A 12,198-nucleotide genomic window follows, 5' to 3' on the forward strand; every position below is an offset into this window, starting at 1 on the left:
TAAGCTTTTATATTTTTATTAATTTGTTGAATGTGTTGCCTTGTGTGAAGCACTCTGTAAAACATTATTAAGATTATGATAAATGATTGACTTTAACACATGGAAAACATGTCTCTCAACAGTCAATATGATTTTAAGTGTGCAGTGTGAACTTTTTCTTATAGTTAAATGACTACTTCATGACCCACAAATTTGTTCCTTCCTGTTTTGTCACGGTTGTTGCGTTTGCATTCAAATACTGTCCTCTAATTTGGTTATGATGCCTGTCACTGCAGAAGTGCAAGTCTCTTCACTTTCCTACGAAGAGTGTGGAGATGCCCAGCACTGACACACTTCAATATACGATGTATAAAACATTGAGAGGAGCACTGGCTGATCTCAAAGACAGTCTGGATGAAACACTTGAAAGAGAATTCAGCAGGATCTCTGATAAAGGTATGATGTCTTCTTTACAGCTGATTACCATGAAGATTTTTATTTTGTAAGCAATACTCACTACATGTTTTCTGTTTTTCTAGTAATTTCACTGAAGGAAGCCAGCAATCAAAGTACCTCTGAGAAGACTAAAGGTATGCAAGCTTCTGTTAATCTGTTAATGTCTGTTAATGTGACAGTTCACTGAAAATGTAAGGGTAAAAATTGCTCTGCAACAACAGATATCACGGACAGCTGTTAGAATTATTAGAAGCAAATGTAATCCTTAATAAACTTCACAAATTTCTGTTATTACTGTTCAGTTCTAGTAATGCAGTTTTGCATATAGTTTGCACAAGTGGTGTTTCCATACCATGGCAGAAGCTGCTGCTCAGCTGCTGTAGGTACAATCAATGTCAAACGCTGCACTGATTCTCAGTTTTATTACTTTCAAATGTATAAAATAAAAATATGATAGTATACCAGGCTGAAGACACTGGTGAAAAAGTCATAATATATTATGTCAAAAAAAGTCATTTTATAGCATGTTGTGAAAAGTGTTTAACACACCAGAGTATAGTATGTTGAGAAATGTCATAATATAGCATGTCGACAGAGGTCATAATATAGCATGTTGAAAAAACTGTTGAAAAAGAAGTCATAGTATGTTGAAACTGTCATGTCATAAACAATTAAAGTTTTTAAAAGAAGTCACATTATATCCATATTATAGTATGCCAATAAATGTGATAGTATACAAGGTTGAAGAAACTGGTGAAAAAGTCATAATATATTATGTTGAAAAAAGCCATTATATAGCATGTGTGTTTAAAACATCATAGCACAGTGTTGAAAAATGTCATAGTATAGTATGTCAAAAATGTCATATTTAGGATGTGGAAAAAGTTTTAAAAAGTCATGTTGTAAAATGCCATAGAGTAGTATGTCAAGATATGACATAGGATAGTATGTCGTCCAAATTACTTAATTATGTCGTTCAAATTACCCAAAAAAAGTCATGATATTGTAAATCATAGTCATAGTATGGTATGTTTTCCAAAATAGCCTAAAAAGTCATTATAAAGCATGTCATCTGAAAAAGCCTAACAAAGTCTGATTATATTAAATAATTTGATTTACCATGAAACAGTCAAATTATGGCACAGCCAAAGGCAGGGTCACAGCATCACACACCACGATCCAGGCGCAGCCAAGATTCGGTAAAACTACAAAACAAGAGAGCACAAAAGCTCTGGAGAGGCAACCAAGTTAGTATAATGCCGTAAAAAGACATGAATGTTTGCAGATGGAGGGAGCAAAAAAAGGAAAAAGGAGCTCTGTGTATCATAGAAAGTTCCCCGGCAGACTAAACCTATGTCAGCCAAACTAGAGGTTAGTCCAGGCAACCTGAGCGAGCCCTAATTATCGGCTTTATCAAAGAGGAAGGTCTTAAGTTTACCCTTAAAAGTGGAGACGGTGTCTGCCTCCCTGATTGAAACTGGAAGATGGTTCCATAGAGGAGGAGAGTGGTAACTGAAAGCTCTGGCTCCTATCCTGCATTTGCAGACTTTGGGAACCACAAGTAACCCTGCATTTTCAAAACACAGTGCTCTTAAGAGTTGATAGGGAACTATGAGCTGCAACAGATAGGACAGAGCCTGTCCATTCAGAGCTTTGTAGGTAAGGAGGAGGATTTTAAATTCAATTCTGCAAGTGGAAGAAAGCAGTCCTTGAAGTTTGATATATATGGGAGGCAAAAGATGATCCTTGATCGAATATAACTCAGAAGTTCCTTACAGTTGTGCTCGAGGCCAAGGCAATGCCATCTAAAGAAAGGTATTTTCTGAGGTGTTTGGGGCCAAGAACAATAACTTCAGTTTTGCCTTAATCAGGAAATTGCGGCTCACCCAGGCTTTTAGGTCCTGAAGGCATGCTTGTAGTCAAGATAACTGATCAGGTTCATCTGGCCTCATAGACAGACACAGGCTTGTGTTACACTGAAGCAGACTTTAGCAATGCACAGAGGATTGATCATTAATATGAACAAACTGGGAACAGTCTGTATGATTTAAACAAGCTTAGTGCCGTTCCTTTAAGGCCAATTAAGTGTTCCAGTCTGTGCAGTAAGGCAATCAATAAGACGTTAGAAATTTTTACTCGTGCCGCCTCTGTACTGTGATAAACTCTGAATCCTGACTGAAAATCCTCCAATAAAACTATTATCATGGAAAAAGTCACAAAGCTGATTCGCACTATTTTCTCAAGGCAACTATTTTTTCTCTTTAGTAGCCTAGTTGGGGTCTAACAGGCATCTTGATGGCTTGGATGCTGAAATCAGTTAAGAGAGTTGGTGAAGGTCAGTGGGGGAAAAATAGTCAAAATAAACATCAGGCCCCACTGCCATATCCAAATTACTACACTGTGACATGTCTCGGCCACGCTATTTAATGCTGTTTTGAGGTGTTTTCAGCTGTTTTTATGACATGTCATTTTGGACATTTTTAGCCATACTATAGCCTTACCTTTTCAGTCATTTCTTCAACATGCATTATTATGGTGTTTTTGGACATTTTTGCAACAAATTATGCTATGGCGTGTCCTGGCACGCTAGTTTATGCTTGTTTGAGGTGTTTTCAGCTGTTTTTGGGCATGTCATATTTTAACATTTTCCCCTTGCCTTTTCAGTCATTTTGTCAACATGCATTATTGTTGTGTTTTTGCACGTTTTTTCATTATTCTATGGTATGGCGTGTCTTTGCATGCTGTTTTATGCTGTTTGAAGTGGTTTCAGCTGTTTCTGGGACATGTCATATTTTAACTTTTTTAGCCATACTGTAGCATTGCCTTTTGGTCATTTTTCCAACATGCTGTATCGTGGTGTTCTTGGCTGATTTTGCAACAAATTATGCTATGGCGTGTCTTGGTACGATATTTAATAGTGTTTTGAGGTGTTTTCAGCTGTGTTTGGGAGATGTCACATTTTAAATATTTAGCCATACTATCGCCTTGCCTTTTCAATCATTTTTTCAACATGCATTATTATGGTGTTTTGCAGGTTTTTGCAACATTCTATGCTATGGCGTGTCTTAGCCAGGTATTTTAGTTTTCAGCTGTTTCTGTGACATGCCATATTTTGACATTTTTAGCCATACTATAGCCTTGCCTTTTTCAGCCTTTTTTTGTTTTTATCATGCAATATCACTGTGTTTCTGGTGTTTTTGCAACATTCTATGCTATGGTGTGTCTCAGCACATTATTTTATGCGGTATTCAGTTGTTTTTAGCTGTTTTTGGGACATGTCATTTTTTGACATTTTGCCTTGCTATTTGGGTCATTTTTTTGACATGCTATATTTTGGTGTTTTTGGCGATTTCTGCATGTTTTAATGCTATGGCGTTTCTCAGCACGCTATTTTATGCTGATTTGAAGTGTTTAAAGCAGTTTTTGGGACACGTCATTTTTTGACATTTTTGCCATACTATAGCCTTGCTTTTTTAGTCATTTTTTTGACATGCTATATTTTGGTGTTTTTGGCGATTTCTGCATGTTTTAATGCTATGGCGTGTCTCAGCACACTTTTTCATGCTGATTTGAAGTATTTAAGGCAGTTTTTGGGACACGTCATTTTTTGACATTTTTGCCATACTATAGCCTTGCTTTTTGGGCCATTTTTTTGACATGCTATATTCTGGTGTTTTTGGCCATTTCTGCAGGTTTTAATGCTATGGCGTGTCTCAACATGCTATTTCATGCTGATTTGAACTGTTTTAAGCAGTTTTTGGGACACGTCATTTTTTGCCATGTTTGCCATACTATATATAGCCTTGCTGTTTTGGTCATTTTTTGACATGCTATATTCTGGTGTTTTTGGGAATTTCTGCAGGTTTCAATGCTATGGCGTGTCTCAGCATGCTATTTCATGCTGATTTGAAGTGTTTAAAGCAGTTTTTGGGACACATCATTGTTTGCCATGTTTGCCATACTATAGCCTTGCTGTTTTGGGTCATTTTTTTGACATGCTATATTCTGGTGTTTTTGGCCATTTCTGCAGGTTTTAATGCTATGGCGTGTCTCAGCACGCTATTTCATGCTGATTTGAACTGTTTTAAGCAGTTTTTGGGACATGTCATTTTTTGCCATGTTTGCCATACTATCGCCTTGCTGTTTTGGTCATTTTTTGACATGCTATATTCTGGTGTTTTTGGGAATTTCTGCAGGTTTCAATGCTATGGCATGTCTCAGCACGCTATTTCATACTGATTTGAAGTGTTTTTACTTGTTTTTGGGACATGTCATCTTTTGACATTTTTGCCATACTATAGCCTTGCTTTTTGGGTCATTTTTTTGACATGCTATATTTTGGTGTTTTTGGCAAATTTTGCAGGTTTTAATGCTATGGCGTGTCTCAGCACGCTATTTCGTGCTGATTTGAAGTGTTTAAAGCAGTTTTTGGGACACGTCATTTTTTGCCATGTTTGCCATACTATAGCCTTGCTGTTTTGGGTCATTTTTTTGACATGCTATATTTTGGTGTTTTTGGCCATTTCTGTAGGTTTCAATGCTATGGCGTGTCTCAGCACGCTATTTCATGCTGATTTGAAGTGTTTAAAGCAGTTTTTGGGACACGTCATATTTTGCCATGTTTGCCATACTATAGCCTTGCTTTTTGGGTCATTTTTTTGACATGCTGTATTTTGGTGTTTTTGGCCATTTCTGCAGGTTTTAATGCTATGGCATTTCTCAGCACGGTGTTTAATGCTGTTCTGAAGTATTTAAAGCAGTTTTTGGGACACGTCATTATTTGACTTTTGCCATACTATAGCCTTGCTTTTTGGTGAATTTCATGACATGCTATATTTCGGTGTTTTTGGCCATTTCTGCATGTTTTAATGCTATGGCGTTTCTCAGCACGCTATTTCATGCTGATTTGAAGTGTTTTTACTTGTTTTTGGGACATGTCACTTTTTGACATTTTTGCCATACTATAGCCTTGCTTTTTGTATCATTTTTTTTGACATGCTATATTTTGGTGTTTTTGGCGATTTCTGCATGTTTTAATGCTATGACGTTTCTCAGCGTGCTATTTTATGCTGATTTGAAGTGTTTTTACTTGTTTTTGGGACACGTCATTTTTTGACATTTTTGCCATACTATAGCCTTGCTGTTTTGGGTCATTTTTTGGACATGCTATATTTTGGTGTTTTTGGCAAATTTTGCAGGTTTTAATGCTATGGCGTGTCTCAGCACGCTATTTCATGCTGATTTGAAGTGTTTAAAGCAGTTTTTGGGACACGTCATTTTTTGACATTTTTGCCATACTATAGCCTTGCTGTTTTGGGTCATTTTTTTGACATGCTATATTTTGGTGTTTTTGGCCATTTCTGCAGGTTTTAATGCTATGGCGTGTCTCAGCACGCTATTTCATGCTGATTTGAAGTGTTTAAAGCAGTTTTTGGGACACGTCATTTTTTGCCATGTTTGCCATACTATAGCCTTGCTTTTTGGGTCATTTTTTTGACATGCTGTATTTTGGTGTTTTTGGCCATTTCTGCAGGTTTTAATGCTATGGCGTGTCTCAGCACGCTATTTCATGCTGATTTGAAGTATTTAAAGCAGTTTTTGGGACACGTCATTTTTTGACATTTTTGCCATACTATAGCCTTGCTGTTTTGGGTCATTTTTTTGACATGCTGTATTTTGGTGTTTTTGGCCATTTCTGCAGGTTTTAATGCTATGGTGTGTCTCAGCACGCTATTTCATGCTGATTTGAAGTGTTTTTACTTGTTTTTGGGACATGTCATTTTTTGACATTTTGCCATACTATAGCCTTGCTGTTTTGGGTCATTTTTTTGACATGCTATATTTTGGTGTTTTTGGCGATTTCTGCATGTTTTAATGCTATGACGTTTCTCAGCGTGCTATTTTATGCTGATTTGAAGTGTTTTTACTTGTTTTTGGGACACGTCATTTTTTGACATTTTTGCCATACTATAGCCTTGCTGTTTTGGGTCATTTTTTGGACATGCTATATTTTGGTGTTTTTGGCAAATTTTGCAGGTTTTAATGCTATGGCGTGTCTCAGCACACTATTTCATGCTGATTTGAAGTATTTAAAGCAGTTTTTGGGACACGTCATTTTTTGACATTTTTGCCATACTATAGCCTTGCTTTTTGGGTCATTTTTTTGACATGCTATATTTTGGTGTTTTTGGCCATTTCTGCAGGTTTTAATGCTATGGCGTGTCTCAGCACGCTATTTCATGCTGATTTGAAGTGTTTAAAGCAGTTTTTGGGACATGTCATTTTTTGACATTTTTGCCATACTATAGCCTTGCTTTTTGGGTCATTTTTTTGACATGCTATATTTTGGTGTTTTTGACCATTTCTGCAGGTTTTAATGATATGGCATGTCTCAGCACGCTATTTCATGCTGATTTGAAGTGTTTAAAGTAGTTTTTGGGACATGTCATCTTTTGACATTTTTGCCATACTATAGTCTTGCTGTTTTGGTGATTTTTTTGACATGCTATATTTTGGTGTTTTTGGCAAATTTTGCAGGTTTTAATGCTATGGCGTGTCTCAGCACACTATTTCATGCTGATATGAAGTATTTAAAGCAGTTTTTGGGACACGTCATTTTTTGACATTTTTGCCATACTATAGCCTTGCTTTTTGGGTCATTTTTTTGACATGCTATATTCTGGTGTTTTTGGCCATTTCTGCAGGTTTTAATGCTATGGCGTGTCTCAGCACGCTATTTCATGCTGATTTGAAGTGTTTTTACTTGTTTTTGGGACATGTCATCTTTTGACATTTTTGCCATACTATAGCCTTGCTTTTTGGGTCATTTTTTTGACATGCTATATTCTGGTGTTTTTGGCCATTTCTGCAGGTTTTAATGCTATGGCGTGTCTCAGCACGCTATTTCATGCTGATTTGAAGTGTTTTTACTTGTTTTTGGGACATGTCATCTTTTGACATTTTTGCCATACTATAGCCTTGCTTTTTTGGTCATTTTTTTGACATGCTATATTCTGGTGTTTTTGGCCATTTCTGCAGGTTTTAATGCTATGGCGTGTCTCAGCACGCTATTTCATGCTGATTTGAAGTGTTTTTACTTGTTTTTGGGACATGTCATCTTTTGACATTTTTGCCATACTATAGCCTTGCTTTTTTGGTCATTTTTTTGACATGCTATATTTTGGTGTTTTTGGCCATTTCTGCAGGTTTTAATGCTATGGCGTGTCTCAGCACGCTATTTCATGCTGATTTGAAGTATTTAAAGTAGTTTTTGGGACATGTCATTTTTTGACTTTTTTGCCATACTATAGCCTTGCTGTTTTGGTGATTTTTTTGACATGCTATATTTTGGTGTTTTTGGCAAATTTTGCAGGTTTTAATGCTATGGCGTGTCTCAGCACACTATTTCATGCTGATTTGAAGTATTTAAAGCAGTTTTTGGGACACGTCATTTTTTGACATTTTTGCCATACTATAGCCTTGCTGTTTTGGGTCATTTTTTTGACATGCTATATTTTGGTGTTTTTGACCATTTCTGCAGGTTTTAATGATATGGCATGTCTCAGCACGCTATTTCATGCTGATTTGAAGTGTTTAAAGTAGTTTTTGGGACATGTCATCTTTTGACATTTTTGCCATACTATAGCCTTGCTTTTTTGGTCATTTTTTTGACATGCTATATTTTGGTGTTTTTGGCCATTTCTGCAGGTTTTAATGCTATGGCGTGTCTCAGCACGCTATTTCATGCTGATTTGAAGTATTTAAAGCAGTTTTTGGGACACGTCATTTTTTGACATTTTTGCCATACTATAGCCTTGCTTTTTGGGTCATTTTTTTGACATGCTATATTCTGGTGTTTTTGTCCATTCCTGCAGGTTTTAATGCTATGGCGTGTCTCAGCACGCTATTTCATGCTGATTTGAAGTATTTAAAGTAGTTTTTGGGCCATGTCATTTTTGACTTTTTTGCCATACTATAGCCTTGCTGTTTTGGTGATTTTTTTGACATGCTATATTTTGGTGTTTTTGGCCATTTCTGCAGGTTTTAATGCTATGGCGTGTCTCAGCACGCTATTTCATGCTGATTTGAAGTGTTTTTACTTGTTTTTAGGACATGTCATCTTTTGACATTTTTGCCATACTATAGCCTTGCTGTTTTGGGTCATTTTTTTGACATGCTATATTTTGGTGTTTTTGACCATTTCTGCAGGTTTTAATGATATGGCATGTCTCAGCACGCTATTTCATGCTGATTTGAAGTGTTTAAAGTAGTTTTTGGGACACGTCATTTTTTGACATTTTTGCCATACTATAGTCTTGCTGTTTTGGTCATTTTTTGACATGCCTCATTTTTTGGTGTTTTTGGCCATTTCTGCAGGTTTTAATGCTATGGCGTTTCAGCACGCTATTTCATGCTGGGATTTGAGTAGTTATTTGTCATCAGCCTGATTTTTGAAGTATGTTTACTATAGCCTGTTTTTAGGACATGTCGTTTTTTAAGACAACATTTTTGACCATACTATAGTCTCTTGTTGTCTTTGGACACGCCATATCTTGCCTTTGGCAACCTGCCTTAATGCCATGCATCTCACATCGATCACGTCACTCTCACGTCTATATTTGTGTTTTTGGCCATTTTCTGTATGACCATAGCCTGGTTTTTGGGTATGTTTTGATGGCGTGTCAGTTTTATTCAGCCTATTTCACACGTCATTAGCCACAGTCTCGTTTTGAGCTTTTTTTACTTGTTTTTTGGGACATGTCATTTTTTGACATTTTTTGTTTCCTGGCCTTTATTATAACCTTGTCCCACTTTTGGCCCATTTTGACATGCTAGGAGTTTGATTTTGGCATTTTGCGTTTTTAGTAAATTTTGTATTTACGTTGATGAGCTTCAGCATCAAGCAAGCCCGCGCTGATGCTATGGGCAAGTATGTCTCAACCAGTTTTAGATTATTTCATTATGATTTGAAGTCTTTGTTTTGGTGATTATTTTGCGTTTTTGTTTTACTTCTTTTTGGGATGTTTTTGTTTTTATGTTTGTTTTGATTTTGCCATGTTTGCCATGTTACTTTGGTATTTACGTTATGGTGTCGATGGCCTTTGCTTTTTGGCTTGGTCATTTTTTGACATGCCATTTTAGTGTTTTTAGCTTCTGCAGGTTTTAATGCGCCAATCAGCGCCACTATTTTTATACTGATGCGCTAATGTTTAATTTTAGCTGTTTTGTAGGACTTGTTTTTACTTATTTTGGGGACATGTCATCTTGCAAAACATTTTGCCATAGGTTATTATAGTATGGCAAAAAATGTCAAAGCAAGTGACATGCTCCTATAAAACTTCTTTTTGGTGTTTTTGGCCATTTTCAAATCAGCATAAATAGCGTATGGCGTGAAAAGCCATGAAATTTAAACCATGCAGAAATTTGCCAAAATTTACACCAAAAAAGTTTTGGGAGCATGTAATTTTTGACTTTTTTTGCCAGCCAAAACAGCAAGGCTATAGTATGTGATTTTTTGACAACTATATTTTGGTGTTTTTTAGCAAATTTTACGGGTTTTAATGATGGCGTTGATGTCCCAACGCTATTTCATGCTGATTTTAAAGTATTTAAAGTAGTTTTTGGGACACTTCATTTTGACTTTTTCAGCATACTATAGCCTTGCTGTTTTACGAGTGATTTTTGACATGCCTATATTTGGCATTAGCAACCATTTTGGCAGTTTAATGCTACTAAGCGTGTCTCAACCTTCTTCAAATACATTGAAGTGTTTTTACTTATAGTATGTCATCTTTTGACATTTATCACCAAACAGCAAGGGCTATAGTATGGGCAAAAAATTTTGGTGTTTTTGGCAAATTTTGCAGGTTTTAATGATGGCGTGTCCCACACTATTCCATGCTGATTTGAAGTAAATTTAAACACTTGGGACAAATCATTTTTTGACATTTTTGCCATACTATAGCCTTTTGGGTCCATTTTTGACATACTATATTTTGGTGTTTTTTAGCCATTCTAGCAGGTTTTAAAAACATGCAGAATCAATGGCCAATTTTAACACCAAAATATAGCTGTTTTTAGGACTTGACAGAAAAAATGACCAAAACAGCAAGGTTATAGTATGGCAAAAAAGTCAAACAATGACGTGTCCCAAAAAACTTCTTTAAGTACTTCAAATCAGCATAAAATAGCGTGCTGAGAAACGCCCATTATAGCATTAAAACTCTGCAGAAATGGCCAAAACACCAAAATATAGCATGTCAAAAATGACCAAAAAGCTAAGGCTATAGTATGTTTCAAAAATGTCAAAATGACATGTCCCAAAAACAAGTAAAAACACTTCAGAATCGGCATTGAAATAGCTGCAGGTTGACACACGCGCCATAGTATTAAACATGCAGAAATTTGCAAAAAACACCAAAATATAGCATGTCAAAAAAATGACCCAAAACAGCAAGGCTATAGTATGGCAAAAATGTCAAAAATGATATGTCCCAAAACCAAGTAAAACACTCTTCAAATCAGCCATAAAAATAGCGTTAACTGAGAACGCCTATAGCATTAAAACCTGCAGAATGGCCAAAACACCAGGAATATAGCATGTCAAAAATGACTCAAAAGCAAGGCTATAGTATGGCAAAAATGTCAAAAAATGACATGTCCTCAAAAACAAGTAAAAACACTTCAAACAGCATTAAAATAGCCGTTGCTGTGAGAAGCGCCATAGACATTAAAACCTGCAGATAATAGCCAAAAAACACCAAAATATAACATCAAAAAAAATGACCACCAAACAAGTAAGCACTATAGTATGTCCAAAAATGTTAAAACATGTCCCAAAACCAAGTAAAAACATCTAACCAGCATAAAACTAGCTGCTAAGAAACGCCATAGTATTAAACATGCAGAAATGGCTAAAAACACCAAAATATAGCATACGTCAAAAAATGACCCAAAGCAAGGCATGGCAAAATGTTAAATAAACATGTCCCCAAAACAGCTAAAAACACTCTTCAAAATCAGCATAAAATAGCCCCTGCTGATACATGCTTACATAGCATTAAAACCTGCAGAAACGCTAAAAACACCAAAATATAGTATGTCCAAAAAATCACCAAAACAGTAAGGCTATAGTATGGCAAAAAAGTCAAAAAATGATATGTCCCAAAAAACAAGAAAACATCTAGAACAGCAATTAAACACCGTGCTGAGACACGCCATAGCATTAAAACCTGCAGCAGAAATTTGGTAAAACACCAAAACAAAATGACTAAGTAAGCATAGTGCATGTCAAAAATGTTAACAAATGACAGCAAAAGTAATCACAAAGTATTGATGACGTACATTATGCCCAAACACCAAAATATAGTAAAAAAAGACTGTCAAATCATGTCCCAAAAACCAAGTAAAACACTTCAAATCAGCATAAAATAGCGTTGAGAAACGCCATAGCATTAAAACATGCAGAAATGGCCAAAACACCAAAATATAGCATGTCAAAAAAATTCAAAACAGCAAGGCTATAGTATGGCAAAATGTCAAAAATGACATGTCCCAAAACAACCAAGTAAAACACTTCAAATCAGCATGAAATAGCATGATACAGAGACATATAGCATTAAAACCTGCAGAAATGGCCAAAACACCAAAATATAGCATGTCAAAAAATGACACAAAAAGCAAGGCTATAGTATGGCAAAATGTCAAAAAGTGACGTGTCCCAAAAACAAGTAAAACACTTCAAATCAGCATGAAATAGCGTTG

The 12,198-nt window shown here is 36.0% G+C and overlaps 1 protein-coding gene across 1 annotated transcript in view; it reads left to right on the top strand.

Annotated features, from left to right (window-relative positions):
- Positions 1 to 12,198, top strand: part of LOC121951230 (E3 ubiquitin/ISG15 ligase TRIM25) — a 34,421-nt gene that overhangs the window by 3,910 nt on the left and 18,313 nt on the right. The window contains exons 4-5 of the mRNA XM_088085672.1: positions 276 to 435; positions 519 to 569. Of these exons, the coding sequence (XP_087941798.1) occupies positions 276 to 435; positions 519 to 569 (211 nt within the window). The remainder of the gene's footprint in view (positions 1 to 275; positions 436 to 518; positions 570 to 12,198) is intronic.

The sequence above is a fragment of the Plectropomus leopardus genome, chromosome 12, assembly GCF_026936395.1.
Source record: "Plectropomus leopardus strain MGB_pleo_1.0 chromosome 12, ASM2693639v1, whole genome shotgun sequence".
Classification (NCBI taxonomy): domain Eukaryota; kingdom Metazoa; phylum Chordata; class Actinopteri; order Perciformes; family Serranidae; genus Plectropomus; species Plectropomus leopardus.